The sequence below is a fragment of the Sinocyclocheilus grahami genome, unplaced genomic scaffold, assembly GCF_001515645.1.
Source record: "Sinocyclocheilus grahami isolate Dianchi unplaced genomic scaffold, SAMN03320097.WGS_v1.1 scaffold285.1, whole genome shotgun sequence".
Lineage (NCBI taxonomy): Eukaryota > Metazoa > Chordata > Actinopteri > Cypriniformes > Cyprinidae > Sinocyclocheilus > Sinocyclocheilus grahami.
This window is the reverse complement of record NW_015505464.1, coordinates 691360-713584: the sequence shown is the minus strand read 5'-3', so window position 1 is coordinate 713584 and position 22225 is coordinate 691360. Positions and strand designations below refer to the sequence as shown.

At 36.2% G+C, this 22225-nt stretch overlaps 1 protein-coding gene across 1 annotated transcript in view; it reads left to right on the top strand.

Moving 5' to 3' along the window:
• The first annotated feature begins 5773 nt into the window (after positions 1-5773).
• nek11 (NIMA-related kinase 11) overlaps positions 5774-22225 on the top strand; it is a 36698-nt gene continuing 20246 nt past the window's right edge. Inside the window, 10 exon segments of the mRNA XM_071582429.1 lie at positions 5774-5903; positions 8424-8556; positions 8782-8846; positions 10268-10394; positions 14743-14883; positions 15162-15240; positions 17227-17312; positions 19155-19274; positions 21393-21583; positions 21586-21620. Of these exon segments, the coding sequence (XP_071438530.1) occupies positions 5774-5903; positions 8424-8556; positions 8782-8846; positions 10268-10394; positions 14743-14883; positions 15162-15240; positions 17227-17312; positions 19155-19274; positions 21393-21583; positions 21586-21620 (1107 nt within the window).

Sequence of the window (22225 nt, the reverse complement as noted above, 5' to 3'; positions counted from 1 at the left end):
GAAATTGAAGAGAGAATGTGGAAAATTAAAGGCTGAACAAGCAATAAGATGAGCAGGTTGATTTGGGGGGCTCATGGGAGCAAAGCCCACAGACTAGGGCTGAACGATAAATCGCATGCGATATTTAACGCACATCTTATCAGTAAAACCGAGCTGCGCAAAACCACGTTCATATTCGCGCTATTTTTTGCGCAGCTCGTCAGTGAGCAACGGCTCTGTGTAGTTAATGCTGCTCAATGTGAAAGCACGCACGTGATGGAGATTTATGGGGACAGGTTACAGCTGGTAATTGAGGGACGTGACGCTTATATAAACGCAGTGCATCTGAGCAGCGGTGGCAGGACACGCGAAGTAGGAAATTGAAGAGAGAATGTGGAAAATTAAAGGCTGAACAAGCAATAAGATGAGCAGGTTGATTTGGGGGGCTCATGGGAGCAAAGCCCACAGACTAGGGCTGAACGATAAATCGCATGCGATATTTAACACACATCTTATCAGTAAAACCGAGCTGCGCAAAACCACGTTCATATTCGCGCTATTTTTTGCGCAGCTGGTCAGTGAGCAACGGCTCTGTGTAGTTAATGCTGCTCAATGTGAAAGCACGCACGTGATGGAGATTTACCGCTGATTACAGAACCGGCTTTCTGACAAGATGTGCATTAAATATCGCATGCGATTTATCATGCAGCCCTACCACAGACTATCACTCTTTAACAACTTAATTTTTTTATTTTCCTGGTTGTATTAGCTGTCAATCTTGAGCTTCCTGTGAAAATAGGATGCTTAATTAGAATATCGCGCGCACACACACACACACACATGCGATGCGCAAAACTCGGCATTTGAACAGTCAATAGTAAATACTTAAACTAATTTGATGAATGTGAATGAGTTTGCTATGATGGACATTCACATTATTTTTCAATTTGTAACTCCAATTTTATTACCGTTTATTTTATAAACTTACACTACTGGTGAAGGTTTGGAAGTTTTTTTTAATGTTTTTGAAAAGAAGTCTCTTATACTCACCAAGTCTGCATTTAATTGATCAAAAATACAGTAAAAAATCATATACATTTTAAATATTTTTACAATTAAAATGAAAAATATTTTCTATTTTAATGTAATTTTTTCCTGTGATGGAAAATCTGAATTTTCAGAAGCAATTGTTTTTCAGTGTTATATGATCCTTAAGAATGTTCTCTTATATGCTGTGCTCAATGGTGCTCAAGAAACATTTACTATTATTATCAATGTTGGAAACAGTTTTTTACTGCTTAATATTTTTATGGAAACCGTGATACACTACCATTCAAAATTTTGGAGTAAGTAATTAAAAGAAAATAAATTAATAATTGTATTCAGAAAGGACATATTAAATTGATCAAAAAGGATATTAAGGATATTTATAATGTTACAAAATATTTATTTTTCAAATAAGAGCTGTTCCTTGAATTTTCCAATGATCAAAGAATCCTCAAAAAATGTATCACGTGGACCACAAAAATATTAAGCATCAAAAACTTGTAAAATAAAATTGATAATGCTAAGAACCATTATTAATAATTGTGCATGATTGTTACTTTGAAGACTGGAGTAATCGCAGCTGAAAATTCAGCTCTGCCATCACAGGAATAAATTGCATTTTGAAAATCATTCAAATAGAAAAGAGTTATTTTAAATTGGAATACTATTTCACAATATTGTATCTTTGATTAAATAAATGCTGCCTTGATGAGCATAAGACACTTTCAAAAATATAACTTTGTTAATTTTTTTTTAAACTTTTGACTGGTCGTGTATATTGCATCTAGTATTGAAACCACAAGCCTGGGTTAGATTTTTTTTTGGTAATTTCTAGTCATAATAAGCCTGAAGCAAGTCACATGATCTGGTCCTGTAAACTGTGTTGGCCTGTTGTGGTGACATTTTGAGAAAATGTCTTGTTGTGCCCTTGAAAAACACTCTGGGGAGGGAATGCTATTTGCAGGGACGTTCCAAATGAAAGTGAGTGATAGAATCACCCTCTTCCCCGAGGGCTTTAAAATTATGATTTTAAAGACAATATGAAATCAAAATGGACTATTTACTTTCTTAGTACACGCTCCTGGGGTTATTATGCATGATTCATCAGAGCAAAAAGTCATTGAAAAATAATAGCTTGCTCTCTTTGGTATAGTGGATTGCATATGCCTTTTAGTTGAATTCCTAACCATAATTCTGGATGCATTTGCTCCTAACCCTATTCCGTAACCATGCAGCTTTCAAAAGCACTCTACTTACACTGTCCAGCTCCTCCTTCATCCCTGTGGTGTCTTTTCTATGTTCAGCGATGGTTCAGAAATGCTGAGAGCATCCTGACATCGCCCAGAGATCACGCTCATCTCCCCCACAGCTTCTGTCTCAATCTCACCATCTGATCTTCTCATCTTTTCCTTGCTTATTAAGACATATCTGCAGGTCAGACTGGTCTCGTGCCATCACTGCCCTGTGCTTTTAGAAGGCTTGGTCAGTGATTATTACATTTTGCACGTCTCCTTTATCTTTTTCTTTGGCACACAGGCTGTTGTCCGTAGCTGCTTTGTTCCGCAGGTAACTCAGTGAATTTAATAGACATTCCCCTTAGGAAAGAAAAATCAGGATTGAGATCTCTGATCGTTTCTCATAGACAGCAGTGAGAATAAATGGAGAGCAGATGAAGACGTTTACTTTGTCTGCTTCTCAGATTTTTGAGATACTGAAATATATACTTGTAATCTCACATGAGTCTCATCGAGAGTTTAAGAAGATATCTTAAAGGGATAGTTCACCTAAAAAAGAAAATGTTGTCATTGTTTATGCGCCCTCATGTTGTAATAAACCTGTATAAATGTATTCCCTCTTTTGAAGACAGAAGAACATATTTTGAAGAATGTTGGGGACCAAAGATTTGCTGGTAGCCTTTGGCTTCCATGTTTTTATACTTTGGAAGTCAATGGCTAGCAACTCTTTGGTTAGAGACTCATACAGCTTTCTAACAACTTGAGGGTGAGTAAATGATTAACTATCCCTTTAAATGTCACAAAATCAGTCAAAATCAAAATCAGTCAGAGATTTCAATATTTCTGCCTTGTGTCAAAGGCCAGGGCTTTTGGTTTTGAATGGAGATTTCTTACACACTTAGGGGGAAGTAGTGGCCTAATGGTTAGAGAGTCAGACTCGTAACCCAAAGGTTGCGAGTTCGAGTCTCGTACCGGCAGGGATTGTAGGTGGGGGGAGTGAATGTATAGTGCTCTCTTCCACCTTCAATACCATGACTGAGGTGCCCTTGAGCAAGGCACCGAACCCCCAACTGCTCTCCGGGCGCCGCAGCATAAATGGCTGCCCACTGCTCCGGGTGTGTGTTCACGGTGTGTGTGTGTTCACTGCTGTGTGTGTGGGTTAAATGGAGAGCACAAATTCCGAGTATGGGTCACCATACTTGGCCACATGTCACGTCACACTTTTTTTTTTCACTTACCCTTGGAATGTTATGGAGATAGTTTGCCTTAGGACACCATATTTTTTCTTGTCCAAATTGCTGTACTAAATTGATGTGTCAGACCACATCCATATACATATATTAGCTTTATTAAAATTGTCACAAAATTTGAACCTGTGTTGACCTGAACTAAATTTCAAATGTCCAACATTTGCAAAAGTGAAAAGTCTAATTTTATTTTTGTAAGACTGTCCTCTTTATATCAAACATGATATGAGAACACTGACATCTTATATGAGATGCTGAAATCTTACGTTTTTATATGATCTGATCTATTATTTTATCAACATTACCATTTTATTATTCTAATATTATGGTGACCCTTGTTGTACTTAATATATATATTAACATCCATAAACATCCTTAATTATTTAATTGACTGCCAGATTAAAAAAGAAAAAAGAAAAAGACAATTGAGCAGTTGAATTGATAGTCTGTGACCAAATTTTAAATATCCAACATTCGCAAAAGTCTTATTTTATTTTTGTAACTGTCCTCTTTGTATCAGACATGACTATATGATAACTGACATCCTAATTTATACAAGATGGTGAACTTGTTAGAAATCATATCAAAAGTTCTAAACATAGCCATGATTTTTAACAGGGAAAAAGGTTTTATACAGTGTAGTCAAAATTGCACAACATTGTATGATTTCGCCATCTTGCACAAATTAATATACGAAGAGTTCATTTGCAAAAACAGATAACTCTGTTAATTTTTTTTTTATCCTGCAATTCCAGTTAATATCAATCAAACTGCAGTTGGGTTGTTTTGATTTAAATAATAATAACAAAAAAAACCCCCAGCTAACTAACACAATAAAACTCAACAAAAACATAACACAATAAAAAACATGATTTATGAAAATAATAAAAACTGAGTTATCTGTTTTTGCAAATAAACTCTTATGTCATGACAATGTGTTGTAGTTTTTGAGAAGTTTAAAAACTTGTATTTTCCACATTGGCAGCTTTTGGGGAAAGAAATGCAGTAGCATTTTACCAACTGTTGATTCCAAATAGTTTCCAAGCTGTTGAATAATAAAAGATCACAGATGCCATAAAAACATTAAAAACTGTTTTAATGTTAATGCTGTTTTGATTGTGTTCTGTGCTCTGGGTTACTGCGTATCATGTGGAGTTGCTACGTAGATTAAGGGGGATCCCTCCTGTGCTGAGTGTGTGCATTGAGTTCCATTACCCTAAGAGACATGGGATGAACAATAGGCCTCACCATTGATCTTGTTTCTGTCTCGTTCTCAACGAGGCAAGGGTCACTCTGATCTACAGCAGCTGAATAAAGCAAGATGAAAATCTTATGAATAGAATGAAAGAATATCTCTGCTTCCAGCTTCTAGTTCTCCTCGTTCTGTTCTCTTTCATCTTGTGCATGTTTGCCATCGTGTTCCACATAGGCTGACTTGCATCTGACAGATACTCACTATAATCAAGACAAGACTCATTGATCTTTGATCTTCTGTCTGTAGTGCAAGTGTACTGCTTTTCTGTTACATAAGGTTTCTGTGCATATTTGGTAAATGACCCTTATTATTAGTATTTATTGTATTTATTCTAATATGCCGTTTTTTAAAATAAACAATGTTAAGACCATGTCATTTTTATTACTATATTATGATAATGATAATTCGATTTTTTTTCTCTTTACAATACTGAGAATTTGAGTGGGAATTGTCACAATGCAAAAAACCTTAATTATTCCATCGACTGGCAGATTTTAAAAAAGCAAATATGCTGGAGCTGAATTGATAGTCTATGACTGTATTCAGGATGCTCTATAAAAGCATAATGGGTGCAAATATGGAGCTGGCTGTGTGTGTTTACTAATTGTCTGGCATACCACCATGCGATTATTTGTGGAAATGTTGCCTTTGATATAGTCACAAGAAAAAGATTCTGTTATAAATGAATAAACATTTCCTCTACACGACTCACTGCGGATCTCATTACCACCTACTCCTTTGGATAAATGTCATGCCTCCATGCTAAGAGACTGAAGCCACACACACAGAGAGAAAGAGGGTCTGGCTTCCTGTTAAAAAACAGCTCTGGGTGGGAATCATTAGGGATGGGAAGCCTCTATTACGCTCCAACCATTTGCTCCTTCATGAACACACACACACACACACACACACACACACACACATACACACTCTTACATGAAGAAAGTGATCTGATTGCCCTGGAGCACTTTGCACCTGAACGGTTGAACGGTAACAGTGAGCTGATAAAGATGGAGCTCTGCTTTTTCTCCAGCAGTGTGGCTCAGATCTGTCCATTCATCTCGTCTCCTTTAGCAGGCCAGTCTTCACCCCGCCAGCTGCTCCCATCTCAAGATATCAAAGAGACTGTTGAGACCAGAAGTGTTATGCCCAATCAAACTTGAGAGATTGCAGTCCAGATCTGCTTGATGCAAAACAAATAGATTTTGACTTCAACTTTAGAAAAATAATTAGTATGTCTGATAATGGAAGGGGCAGTATTTTTTGTTGCACTAGTCATATAACAGCCTTGTCTTAGACTTAGGCTATACTTATACTGACCAGTACCGCTGCTCCATACGTGCCCGCGACCGCTCTTACCTCATGTTTGCGGCAGAATTCAAATAATCATAATTGATGGACAAATATGCCTGTGAAAAGACATCAGCAATGTGGCGCCGAAAAAAAGATTAAGCCCGTGCATCACTTTCAGGTACATTCATAAACCAGTGAAACTTTTTTGGCTGTTAATAACGTGTTTTAATGTCGGTAATAATTTAACCACCAACAACGCAACTAATATTCTCTCTGAGTTTCCATGTTCCCTTACGAAAATGAGCTATGGTTTTACTATGAATAAAACCAAAAATCATGGTTCAGCCAAGGATGGTAACCACAAATTAATCATGGTTTTGCCATAGGTAACTGTCTAGAGCTACAATTGTAATTTGTAAATAATACAATTTAATTACAATTTATTTATTTGCTTTTATATTTGATTAAAGTTCTATTTTGGCCCCTAGGTGTGTTTTTTTTTTTTGCATCCATAATATTTGGGGGAGGGGGCACAACAATACAATTCTGCTTAGGGCACTCATTTGGCCAGCACATAAAAAAAAATTTAAACCTGGAAATGTCATGGATTATATGGATCCCTTCCCTTCCCTTCCCTTCCCTTCCCTTCCCTTCCCTTCCCTTCCCTTTATTTGATCAATTTTAAAAATGTTATACAGTCTCTCCAGTCTTCAGTGTCAAATGATCCTTCAGAAATCATTCTAATATGCTGATTTGTAGAAACTTAATTTTCTGTAAAGTTGTTTTGCAACGATTTGTATCGTAAAAAGCGCTATACAAATAAACTTGAATTGAATTGAATTGAATTATCATTAACACCTTCAGACCCCAGAGGGTTTAACAGTTGCTCTGCTTAATACTTTTATGGAAACTAATTTATGCATACTTTTTTTTTCAGGATTCTCTAATGAATAGAAATTTCAAAAGAACAGCACTTATTTGGAAAATAAATCTTTTGTAACATTATAAATGTCTTTACTGTCACTCTAGAAATCTTTTTGTGTCCCACTTTTCTAGAGATTACACTCTGGTGCCCCTGATGCATTTGCTCAAAAACTTTCAATATATTTCATTTGAGATCCATGACATTCTGATAAATGAAAAAAAACACTTTTTTGTGTGTGAAATTGAGGTACAACTGACAGGGAGGTTTTCATTACTTTTGTTCATGCTACAATGCTTATTCCCAAATTCATTGCTCAATTAAACCTTTGCACTCATGAAAAGCATTGATGAAAGCTTTTTGAAAGCATTCGAGGAGGCTTTTTGAGTGATGATGGTCATAACCGTAGATAAACATATTAGGGGGCCAACAAATTAGCCAGTCCGAATTACACTCATAATGTGAATCATCCTTTGCTTGGATGCGTGGCGAGCCGCACTTACGTTGAGCAAACACTTCCCTCAGGCAATGTGCAGGAGGGCTTATCCAAAGACATTTCAAATGAACTGCTAAGCCCGCAGTATATCCACACAGTGTGCTAATCTGACTCATGCCCTTCACTGCGTTACCGATAGAAGACTTTCCTAATGGAACTCACTCTCTTGAGACATTGACAAATGTTTGTTGTTATTGAAACGAGGGGTGCTGAGTTCAGCTCCGTGTTCAAACTGAGCTCCGCTTCAGTCGTATCATTAGTGGGATTGATTATTCTCTTGGTGGGACTTGGTGAAAACAGAGAGATCCTTAAATATGGCACATATTTATATGCTCATTCTGATTCCATTATTGTATGTTTAACGGAAAAGTTTAGAAAAAAAAAAGTTTGCTTGTTTGATTGTCATCTCAGTTTGTTTGGCTGTGAAGCTACAGGCACAATACAGTGTGTTCTTTTATGCTCCATGAAAGAAAGAAAAAAATCATAAAAGTTTGAAATGACAGTGAGTAGGCCTTAATTATGATAGAATATTCATTTTTGGATGAACTATCTTTTTAATTGACACTCAGATATATTTTTAATTGTCTTTGATCATTAGCAGTGGGGTCTCTTTCTCTCTTGCTCTCTCTCACGCTCCCTGCAGAGGTCTCAGGAGACTCCGGGCATCGTGACTGGTGCTGCCAGTGTGTGAAGTGTAAATAGGTGCCCAAAGACTTACATTCTTAAAGACAACTTCACAATCCACTAATGCAAACAGAGAAAGATCAGAGAGAATGTACACATAGGAAACCAGAGAAAACTCCACAGTAATACTCTTTGAAGTATCTTTTTGGGAGCAAAGACTGTTTATTTAATCTACTTTTTGTCTGCTCTGTGTAGCCAGGACTCCAAGTGCTTCATGCAAAAGAGATGGATATTCATTTATAACATTTTGTGCCTCTTTAATTTCTCTTTGTTCCACCGAACAAAGATTTGGACTGTAAGTTGGAAGAGTTGAAACGCACAAGCCGGACGTTATCAGAGCCTCAGGTCTGTGAATGGCTCTGTCAGCTACTGTTGTGAGTACATTACATGCATCAGAGGTGAACCAAGAACACCGCTCCTCTTTTTTTGCAGTGAATAATTCATAACTGACCTAATTTCTATTTTTACATTCAAAATGATTTAAGTCTTTTATAGCTGGCCCTTACATTAAAGTTTGCACTTTACAAGACAAATATGCCCACAACGGAATAACACATCTCTAAAACATCCTTGCGTCTCGCAGCTTCTGTGGCTATTGATTCTTGTTTGGCTTGCTTAAACAGGAGAATACTTCACAGGGATCTAAAGGCCAAAAATATATTTCTAAGGCAGAATATTGTTAAGATAGGTAAGCTCTGCTTCACAGCCCAAAGGATGCTTGATGTGTGTTTGATGTTCCAGCAACGCTTTCAAAAGCGACTTTTAATGGCACCAAAAGCCCAAACACCTCCCATTTGGTAAAACAGACTATTTTTTATGACAGTTAAGACACTCATCTACAAAGAAACAAGATCATTTAAAAAAGTGTACGCGGTCAGATACCTCAGATAGTTTTGATAGAACACAAGAAAAGCTAGATGAGCATTGCTTTTATACAGTATTTTCAGTTACAGTGCATTGATGGACACCACAATTTTATGCCATACTTTTTGTTATGAACTTGTCAGCATAAAGTCACGTTTAGCTCATTTTGGTGCAGATTAATGGATTTGTGCGGTCTTGAAGTAGGAAATTCTTTCGTACAGCCGACTCACTTGAACACTAATCTGTGCATTTGTGTTGCTTTACGTCAATTTGCGCCTTAGCCTGCCAAAATAACAGTGTTTGCTTCAAACGAATTCTCAGGTCACACTGTAAAAAATGAAACGTTGAGAAAACTCATAATACCATGTCAGCATTATGCAAGATATTTTCAAGTTCTAGCCAAAGTTTCTCACACATCTAAAATGTCTAGTTTTACGTTATCAGAAAACAGTCACGATGCATTGAGATGGAGTTGGAGTTCTTCCAGCAACTTTAATTTGTACATTCACTAAATGTTAAATGTCACATTTATCTAATAAATTTGTCAGCGCAACCACAGATCTCTTGTTCAGCAGATGTTCAATTGGCAACACAGGAAGCTTTGTCTTTATCATTACATTTTAAATGACTGCTTGGCTCTGAAGGAGACGACATTTTGCAAGGCTTTTTACCTCTAAAAATAGAACACAACTTGCAGCCTTTTTTTTCAAAAAGAGACACATAGACTCTAAGCACTTAAAGTAACACATAAACCTCAAGAGCTGTGACAATTAACAAGCATATCCCTGATGAATACTGAACATCCACACAACAAACTGTAATGACAAAACAACTACAGAAAAATAAAACCATAACAAGGGAAACAATAATAATCCTGTAACAGTAAAATGATCATTTATGCTTTAAAGCATGCTGGCAACTCCTAAATCCTTTACAAATCTGCAGTATTGCTCGATATTATAATGTTTGTTCGGCTGAATCTCCCTTAAGCTGTTTTTGGGGACAGTTTTTGGAGGAATATTGTTGGCCTAACATGTATTTGTACTGTATGTAGATTCAGTCATTCACAAGCCGTTCACATTTTCTATTATCTTTTATTCAAAATTAATGTTCAAGCAAGAATCTCAATAAGTATGTGCATGGTAGTCAGTTGCTCACATATAAAAGCTTGTTTGGTGGCCATTATAAGGTTTGTTTTTTAAAAAAGTGTTTTTGCTGATAGAACTGTTTCAATCTTCTTTTAAGGTGACTTTGGTGTATCCTGTCTGCTGATAGGGTCATGTGACCTGGCGACTTCCTTCACAGGCACTCCATACTACATGAGCCCTGAAGCCCTCAGTCACAGAGGATACGACTCCAAATCCGACATCTGGTAGGAATAACTGAACCATTAAATAATTTCTGTCTATTCTTAATCAACCAAGACTTTGGGTTTTGCATTGTGTGGGTTTTACATTTGCAGTACAGTACACATAATCAAAAGTTTGGACACACTTGACTGAATTTATGCTTCTCTTGGTATTAAAAACCTTTTGATCTAAAGGATTATGCTTGAATTTGTTGTGTTGACAATATTCATAGGCAAAAAAATGGTAATTACATAATTATCATACACTGTAAAAATATATTTTTGAAGTTAAACAAAGTAGTATGTTTCACAGACTAATACTGTTTTTCAAATTTCACATTAAATTCAATGTGTTACTTGCAATGTCTTTGTATTATTTGTGAAATTTTACTAGCAGTTTCTGAGTAAAAATTGATTCTACACCATTTTTTAGTTTCTTAGATGTAATTTTTTTGTGATTTGTTAATTAATGTTCTAAAATGTAATATTCTATGAAAAATGGAAATAATAAAGATTGAGTAGATGCGTCCAAACATTTGGCTATTGATGGTTCTTCTAGCAGTTTTAATTCTCAGCAAGAAACTTGCAAAGTTATTCCCTCATTAAATCAAAACAATTCGTCATTATGCATCATGCAAAATTGCAAGTAATGAGGTATTATGTTTGATTGCTGTCAAATGGATGTCTTGAAAAATGTGTGTGTTCTAGCAATCCATGAAAGTCATTTTAACAAACATTTACTGAAAGATGCAATCAGGTGTAGTGGAAGGTGCAGGTGAAAAATGGCAAGCATAATTAACATAAATTCTGATATCTCCGGTTGCTTATTGAGCTGTAACACTCTGTATCTGAGCTGTGTGTATGTTTGGTAGTGTGGGATATAAATTCATGGCATGAGACACCAAAGGCACCAAAGCGAGGTTCCCCTATTAAAGATCTTCACTACACAGCCCCTTAACACCACCAGAGCTCTGTCCTCTCCTCCCCCTCCACTTACAGTATAGATATATGAAGGGAGGGAACATGGGGAAACAAGATCCACTGGGAAATAGTGGGATAACAGCATATTAGTAAAGTAGAAAAACTGAGGGGGGAAAATGACCAGAAAACAATAAGACAGAATGAAGAAGAAAGAGAGAAGACAATCTTATTTGCCAAACAGCTACTAATTTAAGGGTCATGCTTTTCCTCACGCAATCACCTCGTTGTGTATGTGCAACTGAGAGCTGAGGGTCTCTGTTCAGACTCATAAAGCAGCCTTTTGGGAATTGGACTCTTTACACTGTGGTCTCAAGTTTGTAAGAACACAAGCACCAGGCACACTGGAGGAAAGGGTTCACTGTGCTGCTTAACAGAGACGGAGAGCAGAAGGATGAGCTAAAATTGAGACATCCTTACACAAATTATACCTATTTTTCTCTCTATTTTTTGTTTATTTTCAAATAGGGCAAGAGATTATAATTCTGTAATTCTTTAATTTTTTACTATAATTCTAATTGTAACTTTTATTGCAACCAAATGAACCAAACAATGATTTATTGAATTTATTTACATTTACATATTTATTCATGTCATTTTATTATTCTTTTTAACATTGTTTTCATAATTATATTTTAATTGTAAAATATTTGTTTAAAATGATAATGATACCTTTATTCGATTTTTTTGTTTACTCTTCTTTTATATTCTCTTATTCTCCTCCCAACCATTCTATTGACAACTTTAAGTTCCAGTAGTGCCACTATTTGTGTTCCATATGCTAAAATTACAATGGCTGGTATATGTAAATATTAAAGAAAGCCTCTGCATAGATGCATTTCTTTTTTCTGCAGAACAAGATGTTTTGAAGAATCGTAACCAAACAGTTCCCTTTGATTTTCATTTTATGGACCAAAAATAAAGTGGAAATCAATGGGAGCCGAAACTGTTTGGCTACCAACATTCTTCAAAATATCTTCTCTTATGTTCCACAGTAGAAAGTCAGTCATGGTCAGTCAGATTTGGAATGATGTGAGGTAGGGGTGGGCGATATGGCCAAAATCTTATCACGATAAAGGTAATTTTATTTCACCGTAACGATGTATCACAATATAGTTATTTTTGCTTTACATAAGGTCTTTATGATATCAACATTTTTGATAGCATAGACATTTCATAATTCTTGTCACCAGTGTCAATACCACAAAAAAACGAATAGCCTAAATAAAAAAATAAAAAAAAACTTTTCTCTCTTTAGTTGTTTGATTAACATGAATGAGAAACAGCAGGAATATTAGACTGCTGTCACTTTAAGACCTGCCCAGATCCAATATATTGTTACACATGTGTTTTCTTTCTCAGCTGTTTTCTTTCACTTGTAAAGACGTTTCTTTTGACGCATACAAATGTGTGTATTTAACTGTTCAAGGCCTATAAAGCAGCAAAAATAACTCTATACTCTATGAGCACCATCTTCACGTGTATGTGCCTCACACACAGACAGCGCACATATAGCAAAATGAGTTCTCTTTCGCTGCTGATTGCTTTTCAACAGCTTAAAATCACTTGTTTTTAAACCACAATGCTTAAAAATGCGTGTAAACATTAAGTTTTCATGACCATGTAGCAAAGAAATGTCACGTGAGTGTGTAGCTGCGATAGAGACAATAGTCCAAAATCTCTACCTGTTAACAGATTTCTACCGGTTAATCATGTCTACCGGTATATTACCCACCCCTTACGTGAGGGTAAGTACACTCTTAAGAAAAATGGTTCTAAACAGTACCAGAAAAGGGTTCTTCGGCTTGTAACAATAGCAGAACCCTTTTTAGTGCTAAATAGAACCTTTTTTATAGGGTTCCATATAGAACCATGCTTTGTATAGGATCTTATTGGTTTTATAAATAACCTTTTTAATTATAGTTTTAATTAATATTAGTATGTTAATATCATTAATATTAGTATTATTATATATTATTTATTAATACTGTTTTTTTATCCCTCTATCTGCCTGGTCTTATAATATCTTGAAGTGTCTATTAGGGTTTTACATAAAATCAACAACAACAACGTGTCAATTAGATACTTTTTTAATGACGTGAAATTGTAGCAAAAATGGCAGTTCTAACAACAGTTAATAGCAGAATACATTAATGAGTGAAAATGGACATTGAACATAAATAAATGCTTAAAGAAATAAAACAAAATAGAACATAAAATAGTGCATTGAAGACCAAGCTCCAGTGAAATATCTTCACAATCCTCTATGATGCCTCTAAGTTAATCATTATCTGTATTTTGGTGTGATTGAATGACAGTTTCTCTCTGTAGATGACAGTTCACAGTGTTAAAAGGAAAAAGAGATATATAAAATCATGGGATAGTTTTAATATTTATTGTGACTGGTTATGTTTATACATAAACCCAAGTAATAATTAAAAATATCTAACAATATGAATTATAAATTCATTGTCTCTTTTACTTACTTAGTGGAGAAGAGGAGAGAAGTTTCCACAGCTTAGCAGAGCTGCACACACTTATATGTGACAAAAAAAGAGAGATAAGAACGTTTGTTTGGAAGCCAGTTACATTTTTAAAGTTGAATTTGTATTTAAATTTTAAGAATGAAATAATTTACCTGTTGAGAGTGTGTTGACAGTCTTTTTACGCGCTGCATTGCATCGCGCCACGTAGACATAAAACCGTGTCTACATTTGTGATCAGAGAAATGACAAACTACAAACGCTACTCTACACTGCTCAAAACTCGCGTTTGAATCGTCAGTGGCAAATTCTTTTAATATAAAAAATGTACTTACAGTCTGTGAGTCAGAACAGCCGGCATTGTAGTCTACTCTCCCAGGATCAGGAAACAGTCCTCCATAAAATGCGCTGGACACATCTGAATATTTGGGTTGAAGTGTTCCGGAACAGTGTTGTAAATACAACTTAACCACTGATTTCTAGTCGTGTCCTCTTTTGGAAGGCTCCAGGCATGACGAAGCGGATATCGTCCTCTTTTGGAAGGCCAAACAAAGTAGTTTCGCTTTCACAACGAAACACACAGCGCCTTCACGACATGGCGGTGGCGGCAACAACAATACTGCAGCGAGAATAAAAATTACGCCTTCTTTCTTTGCGTGAACATTTGGGCGGCGTTAAGAAAATCTTACCACATAGTGAGGTAGATATGTGGGGGCGTGTTAGAACGAGCCGTTTTAAGTAGGCGTGATTGACTCTTAACTTTTATAAAGAATATCTCTTTGGATATGAGACTTTAGTCTTTGCAACTTTACAGATCTTCTTTATGCACCAAGAGCTTGTAACACTCCAAAGAGAAAGGAAAAATTATGACCCCTTTAAGTATTTCTTCTCTATTTGTTCCACCGGTGCAGGTCTTTAGGCTATATCCTCTATGAGATGTGTTGTCTGGCGCAGAACTTCTTGGCGGTGGCGGTGGTGATGAGGATTGTGGAGGGACCTACTCCATCCCTGCCAGAAACATACTCACGGCAGCTAAACTGTCTAATGCAAAGGTACCAGAAACAGATGCTGCCCTGGTCCAGGCACAAATCGGGCCCATGTCAACCCACACCACCAGGCTATATCTGTCTGTCTGCCCGCTGTGGATGAGTAGATAGACACAAATCAATGGCTTGTTTGATTCAGCCATTTTTCAAAGCAGATTATGCAAAATCCAAGCAGGTTTAGAAGCATTCAGCTAAAACTATCAGCATTTCATGAGGTCTTAAACATAATTCTCTCTCTCTCTCTCTCTCTCTCTCTCTCTCTCTCTCTGTTCCTGTGGTGCCAGCATGTTAGAAAAGGATTCTTCACGCAGGATCTCTGCAGCAAATGCGCTGAGGAGCAGGTTCATTGAGGAGAGCTTGCAGGTGAGGAGACACCGTTAATCAGATCAGCTGGACGGGAGGGCATCCGACCAGCTGTTCTGAGTATCTGCTTCAAAGGTTAATGGGAAGGGCCATAATGCACCAGGAAGACTTTGATTGCTAGCCAAGCTCAATAGGTTTCTAAAAGTCTGTTATGCATACTCGTCACATTATCGATTCGCCATCACATTTGACTCACCCTGTGCGTAACCTTTTCAGATTGTACTTTTGAAATGTCAGTGATTGGCATTGTTGCCGCTTGGTGATTGTATTGATTGTGGCTTGTCGTAGTTGGTCTTGTTCCCTGGAATATATGAATTTTTATGCATCTCTCAAACAATAGATCAGTTTGTAATTGTATGAAAGTTCAGAATGTTTCCGCAAACATTTCTTTACCCTTTTTGGAAAGGACCATTTTCTTTGAGAAGCTTACATAAATTAGTTTTTCACAGATTTCAATTCGCAAACTTAAAATGTTGAATATAATTTTATCTAGCTGGTAAACATTGATGTTGATTTTTGAATTTTGAATTGAAATTGAAAACGTTTTTTGTTTTCCAACAAACATGTTTATTAATTTGTGGAGTTACATAGCAGCATGATTAACAACTTGTTGCATATTTAAAAAAAATAAAAATAAAAAAGACATTTTTTAAATGATAAATATTAATACTTCTGTCAGTTATTTAAAAAACGTAATTATTTTATGCTAGTGCCAGTGAATATGTTGGCAGGGAAAGTTCAACTCTGAACTACAGGTCCAACTGTGCAAACAGAAAAATCCTATTATTGTTGGGCCATGAAGCATTTTTTTTTTTAATCCAAATAAGAAATATATGAGTATTATATTATATTATTTTTTCCACAGTGCTTCTCCTCATGTATTTTTGCCTTGGGCAATTAGCATAACAAAAGCTAAACGTCTTGTTACATTGCCTGGTGCGAATTCATTATGGATCCAGGCCTTTTTCTAACTTTCTGTGTAAAATAACAGTTGGTTGTTGAAGTACTTCTGGTATCCTATTGAACATAAAATAAAGTGAAATCAAGCGAATCAGATCACAAACTGTTCAGAACAGCTGTGTCAGGTATAATCCTTAATGAATTCTTCCCTTAATTATAACATAATGCTTAATTGTATCAAATACAGTATATAAGATGTAAACATCCGGATCACATGACCTCCCTAACGTCCACATCCAGCCAAGATGTCTTGTTAATAACTGCAACCCAAAGATCATGTAGAAATCTAATCCAATGACTGCTTAACTTCCTAGAGCTACTGTACATGTCATTAGTGTTCTTCATTACATAAAGAATTCTGAAACCATCCCACTGTGAAAATATAATTGCACTATAGGCATCTTTATCATGATGTGTACTCGTAATGGCCCTGTGCATTGATTTTTTTTATAGCCCTTGTTTAATGCATCTCGGTTACAATATTTGCAGTTATAGCACCCTTTCATCACTCGCAGTCATATTGACTTGTTTACATCAGGGCGTTTAGTAATACTAGTGATCCCATAACCCCCATCTGAAACATCTCCTGGTGGGATGTGTCTCTTCCACTGGCTATTACACCATCACCATTTCAGAAACATGTAATCAGAGAAGGAAAGGGCATCTAAACTACAACTCTGTACACAATACTCTCTGATGGCTTATCCCTCTGTTGTTGTGTACAGTTTCAAGTCTATCTTCTGCTTGTGTAATTTGCGCCTTACAAATGTCTCGTATTGTTCTTTAAATGTGCTCGTGGCAGATTCTTCCCTGAGGATAATATCAGTCTTTCTCTCCCCCTTTTTTCCCCGTTTGCTCTGATTCAAGAGTTCTGAGATACGCAGGAGTCTGTGTGATTGAAAAGTAGCTTTGTTGCTGCTGTTTTGCTTTGTTTTTGCAGCTGCTCACAAAACACTACCTTTTACGAGGCCTTAGAGAACAGCATTAACCGATTTTTCATCTCTTCTGTTATTTTTCTCACTGCAGAGCATGAAGCACAAGTTTTTCAGCTTGATGCTGCGAGACAAGTCGATGCGGGGAGAGAGAGACGCGCCGCAGATCCTGAGAGCACTGTAAGTTGTGGATTCAGAGAGAGAGATTTTTTACAGGCAGTCGCACTTCTCTGTTCCTGCAGTGCCGCTGTCAGCTGAGAAATGCATGACACTATCTACACCAGGGATTTCTGGGAACAGGACTGTTTTTGTTCCTTTTTTTGTTGTCATTTTCTCAGTGCCTTGTTGGGGGGGACCTAAAAATATGTATGTAGCTCTGTTGCTGTGTACCCAGTGTATGTAACATGTTAATCAGGTGGCAGGCTATGAGCAGCAGACTTTCATTAATTCAGTCATCGCTTTCCATGCTAATTAAAAACTTTGTCACCAGAGCATGTGCCAATCATAATTAGCTATGACCTAGTGAAAATCTATGCAATGTTAAAGCCAACAGTGCATAGCGAGATCTATCAAGCGCAGTTCATTGATTCTTGAGCACTGGGACAGAATAGGTAGCAAAACTGGAAAAGTTTTTGTACACTACCGTTTCAAAAGAATAAGTTAATTCTTTTATTCAGCAAGGAATCAAAAGTGACAGTAAAACATTGCTATTTCACATAAATGTTGTTCTTTTGAACTTTCTATTCATCAAAGAATCCGGAAAAAAAAACTGTGTTCTAAATACAAAAATATTAAGCTACCCAGTTGGTTTTCAACATTGATAATACTGTACTAAGAAATGTTTCTGGAGCTTCAAGTCAGCATATTAGACTGATTTCTGAAAGATCATGTGAAGCTGAAGACTGGAGTAAGACTGGCGGCTGAAAATTCGGCTTTGCCATCACAGGAATAAATTATATTTTAAAATATATTATATAATGCTTAAATTGTACAAATATTTCACAATATTACTGCTTTTACTGTATTTTTGATCAAATAAATGCAGCCTTGGTGAGCATAAGATACTTTTTTCAGACATATTATTATATTATAATAACTGTTATTACATTTTATTTATTTATTATATATTATTCTAATTCTATTTATTAATTCAATCATTTATTCATGTCTTTTTAAGTGTAATTTATTTGAATATTTAATACTGAAGTATTCATGAAGTATTGATCTGTTATTGTACATTATGAGAACATGGTTTTATAGGTAGTATGTGATAATGCACATCATAATTTTAATAATATTATGAAATAATCAAATGAAATGCTGTAGTATGTTTGTCTTAAGAACATTAAGAACATGAGTGATCTTTTGCTTCATTTCAAAGTTTGAATATTGCTATTTTAAAAACAAATGGCAGATAATGTTGTTGGACATAATTTGTTTTACAGTAAAATTAGTGAGTTCCTTTATACCTTTTTATTTTCCTTTTTCCTTTTCCATGTCTGTCTTCACCATGAGGCATAAAGCTGAGATATATGCATGAGGTTATATGCAGCCTTGACTTGAACTGAGAAATCTGACTGAACCTTTTGCTCATTAGCTCGTTCAAACACCATTCTAGTATGCTTGGTGTCCAAAGACTGCACACAAAGCATCTGAAGCTGTCTCACACAAGTTCTCATGAATAACCTAATGATATACTTTCCTTGTTTGGATTCTACTCTTTTTTTTTTTTTTTATTAAATCCTAACTTCAAATAAAATGCCCTATTTCTTTTGAGATTTTCATGAATTATAGATACACTGCCAGTAAAAAATATGGACACACGTTCTCTTTTTCTTATTCCTTTTCCACATTTTTGAATAATAGCAAAATAATATATGCTGACTAATAAACCCCAATGGCAAATTCATGAACATCAACAACTTTGTCACATCAGCTCTGATCACACAGTTCAAACAATGTCTGTAAAGCAAAGGAGTAGTCATTAGTCATTTCAGTAAATGTAGTTCTTGAACCCCACAGGCAGAAGAAGGTACATCTGCAGACACTGCGGGAGAGATCAGAGGTGCAGAAAATGAGCCCGAGAGAACGCATGTGGCTCCGGAAACTCCAAGCAGCAGATGAGAAAGCAAGAAAGCTGAAGTGAGTGACGTTCATTGCACTGACCGTGTCACACTGAATGTTAATCAAATGTGACTCGCAGTTCATATTCCATAAAGTTAGCATGAGTGTCAGGGCTTTTCTGTTTTCACGGTGCAAGGATTTTTGGCAGTGTGTCTCATGTCAGCTCTGATTCTTTGTGTTGCACTGATAGAATAGGAACAGTCAATGATGGCTCATATGCCACACTCAAACCAGACTGATATATTATGCTCATTACTACCCTCATGTTGTTCTAAACCTGTATGACATTCATTCTTCTACAGAACAGAAAATATTCAGATATTCCAAAGATGGATTAAAGTTAAGAATGTCGAAATCATAGATTGCTTTCTTACAAACACACAGCTTTTCACTTCACAAGACATGGACAGGATGGGCTGGAGTCGTGTGGATTATTGTGATGTTTTTATCAGCTGTTTGAACTCTAATTCTGACGGCACCCATTCACTCCAGAGGATACACTGGCGAGCAAGTGATGTAATACTATTCCTGTGATGGCAAAGCTGAATTTTCAGCATCATTACTCCAGCCTTCAGTGTCACACGATCCTCCAGAAATCATTGTAATACGCTAATCTGGAACCATTATTATCAATCATCAATGCTGAAAACAGTCGTGTTTTGTGGAAACTGTAATACCTTTCTTTGAATAGAAAGTTCAAAAGAACAGCATTTATTTGAAACCTTTTGTAACAATCTAGAAGTCTTTACTGTCACTTTTGATAAATGCAACTTTGCTGAATAAAAGTATTAAAAACAACTTTTAAATGATCGTGTATGTAAAGAAATTCAAACTTCTACAGTCCTTGGGAAAGTTCACCTAAAGTTTCTTAAATATGTACAGAAATATTCAGAGGCCACACTTTTTGTGATGAGGTTTTTGTGTAAAACAGACATAAGCAGAGTCAATGAGGCAGGACTGAGGCCTGAACAAATGATCGTTTGAAATGACTGAGCTGAATCGCAGAAGCTTCCTGCACGGTGATGCAGTAGAATGCTCTTTCTGCTCTTTGTCATGACTAATCCTCTTTACTGGATAAAACAGAGCTGTAGTGTTGTAAATGTGCTCCCGCGGCTCTTTTCTTTCATTTTAAATTGCAGGTTGCACTTTCATTGGGGAGCAGCAATTTACTAATTTAGACAGGACTGAAACATAAAGCATGGCGTGGTAGGACATTAGCCTCTCAGGTTATTAACTCACAAAAAAACATAGCAAAACATATATATTTCATCAGAATACATGACTCTTTATTCTGTCCATAAAGAAACATGTTTTTTCCTGCTAGATGGTACAATTAGTTGTTGGTCTTAAAGGCACAATATGTAAGTTATTTTTAATTAAAATATCCAAAAACCACTAGAACAGTGTTATATATTTTGCTGACATGTGTACTTACATTATCCCAAATGTTTCGAAGAATGTTTAAATCCAGAGAAATAAGCAATTTTAACTAGTGACACGGACCGTGTCTATAGTGTCATTGTGTCGCCTGCCAATGACGTCATAACCCCTCGATTTTGTTTTTCAGAAAACATGGAAACACCAAAGACGTATTAATATGCTATGAATTTTATTAGAAAAAGGTGATGACCGCACAGAGTAGCATTATAACAGAACGTTCAAATGTATCTAGTATGATAAAACAGCGCTGCTTACTTCCGCTGCTTTCCGGAAGGAGGCAAAAAATTACAGTGGCAAAAAATTACATATTGTGCCTTTAAGGTGGCTGTTCGTGGGATCTCGTTCAAAACGCAGGATATTTCTCAGGTGGAGAGCTCTACAAAAGAAAATGAAACTGTTGAGATGTTGTTAAAGTACAGTCTAACACCCTCCTCTCGCTCTTTCCATCTCTCCTGCCATCTTTGTGTCTCCAATTGTGAATGCCCAGTCGCTGGCAGCTGTCTAATAGAATCAGAGGCATGAAACTGTGTAATCATCTTGGTCGCAGGCCCAGGAACCGGGGTGTGTGTGTGTGTGATAGAGGTTGTCGGTGTTCATTTGTTCACACGTGTTCGGTGTAGAGGTATTCTGTTGGTTTCTGTTTCAGAGATGAAACTGGCACAGATCCATTCTCATTGTCTCAGTGTCATCAAGCAGAAAATGTAAGGTGATAATGATAGAGGCTACCTGTCGAATCAAAACATTGCTCAACAATTCAGAATATTGGTTCAATCTTTGCTATTTTTTAATCGTTTCAACAATCCCTGAGGATCCTCAGGCGGCGGAGGCATTTTACTCCGTGGATGAATTTGAGTCATGCTCGGAGGAAGATTCAGATAGAGAGGAAGACTCCCCACAGACCCTTCCTGTCAGACATGTGGACAGGTGAGGAGAGATCCACCGCCTGAGAGAAGCTCTTGTCAGTCAGCTGTGTGACTGTGTGATATTTACATTTAATGAAGATTTAACTCTGTGCTGCCTCAATCTTGTACACACTGTAATTAGAGTTTTCTGTCTGTCAGCAAAATAAAAACTAAAACTAAATGGTTTACTATACAAATTAAGCTAAAAAAAATATGAAAGAAAATAATACTTTTATTCAGCAAGGATGAATTAAATTGATCAAAAATGACGTTAAAAACATTTATTCTGTTAAAAATGTTTTCTGTTTCAAATAAATTCTGTTCTTTTGAACTTCTTATTCATCGAAGAATAAAAAGGAAAAAATACATTTCCACAAAAATATTAAGCAGCCAAAACATACTTGACAACCAAATCGGCATTTTTGAATGATTTCTGAAAGATCATGTAACACTGGAGACTGGAGTAATGTCTGCAGAAAAGTCAGCTTTGAATTTTTAAATAAATTATACTTTAATAAATGTAAATAAATTACATTTAAATTACATTACATGTATTGCATTTTTAAAACTATGATAGTCTAAACATAGTGAAATATTTATAATTTATTTCCATATTTTATTCGGGGG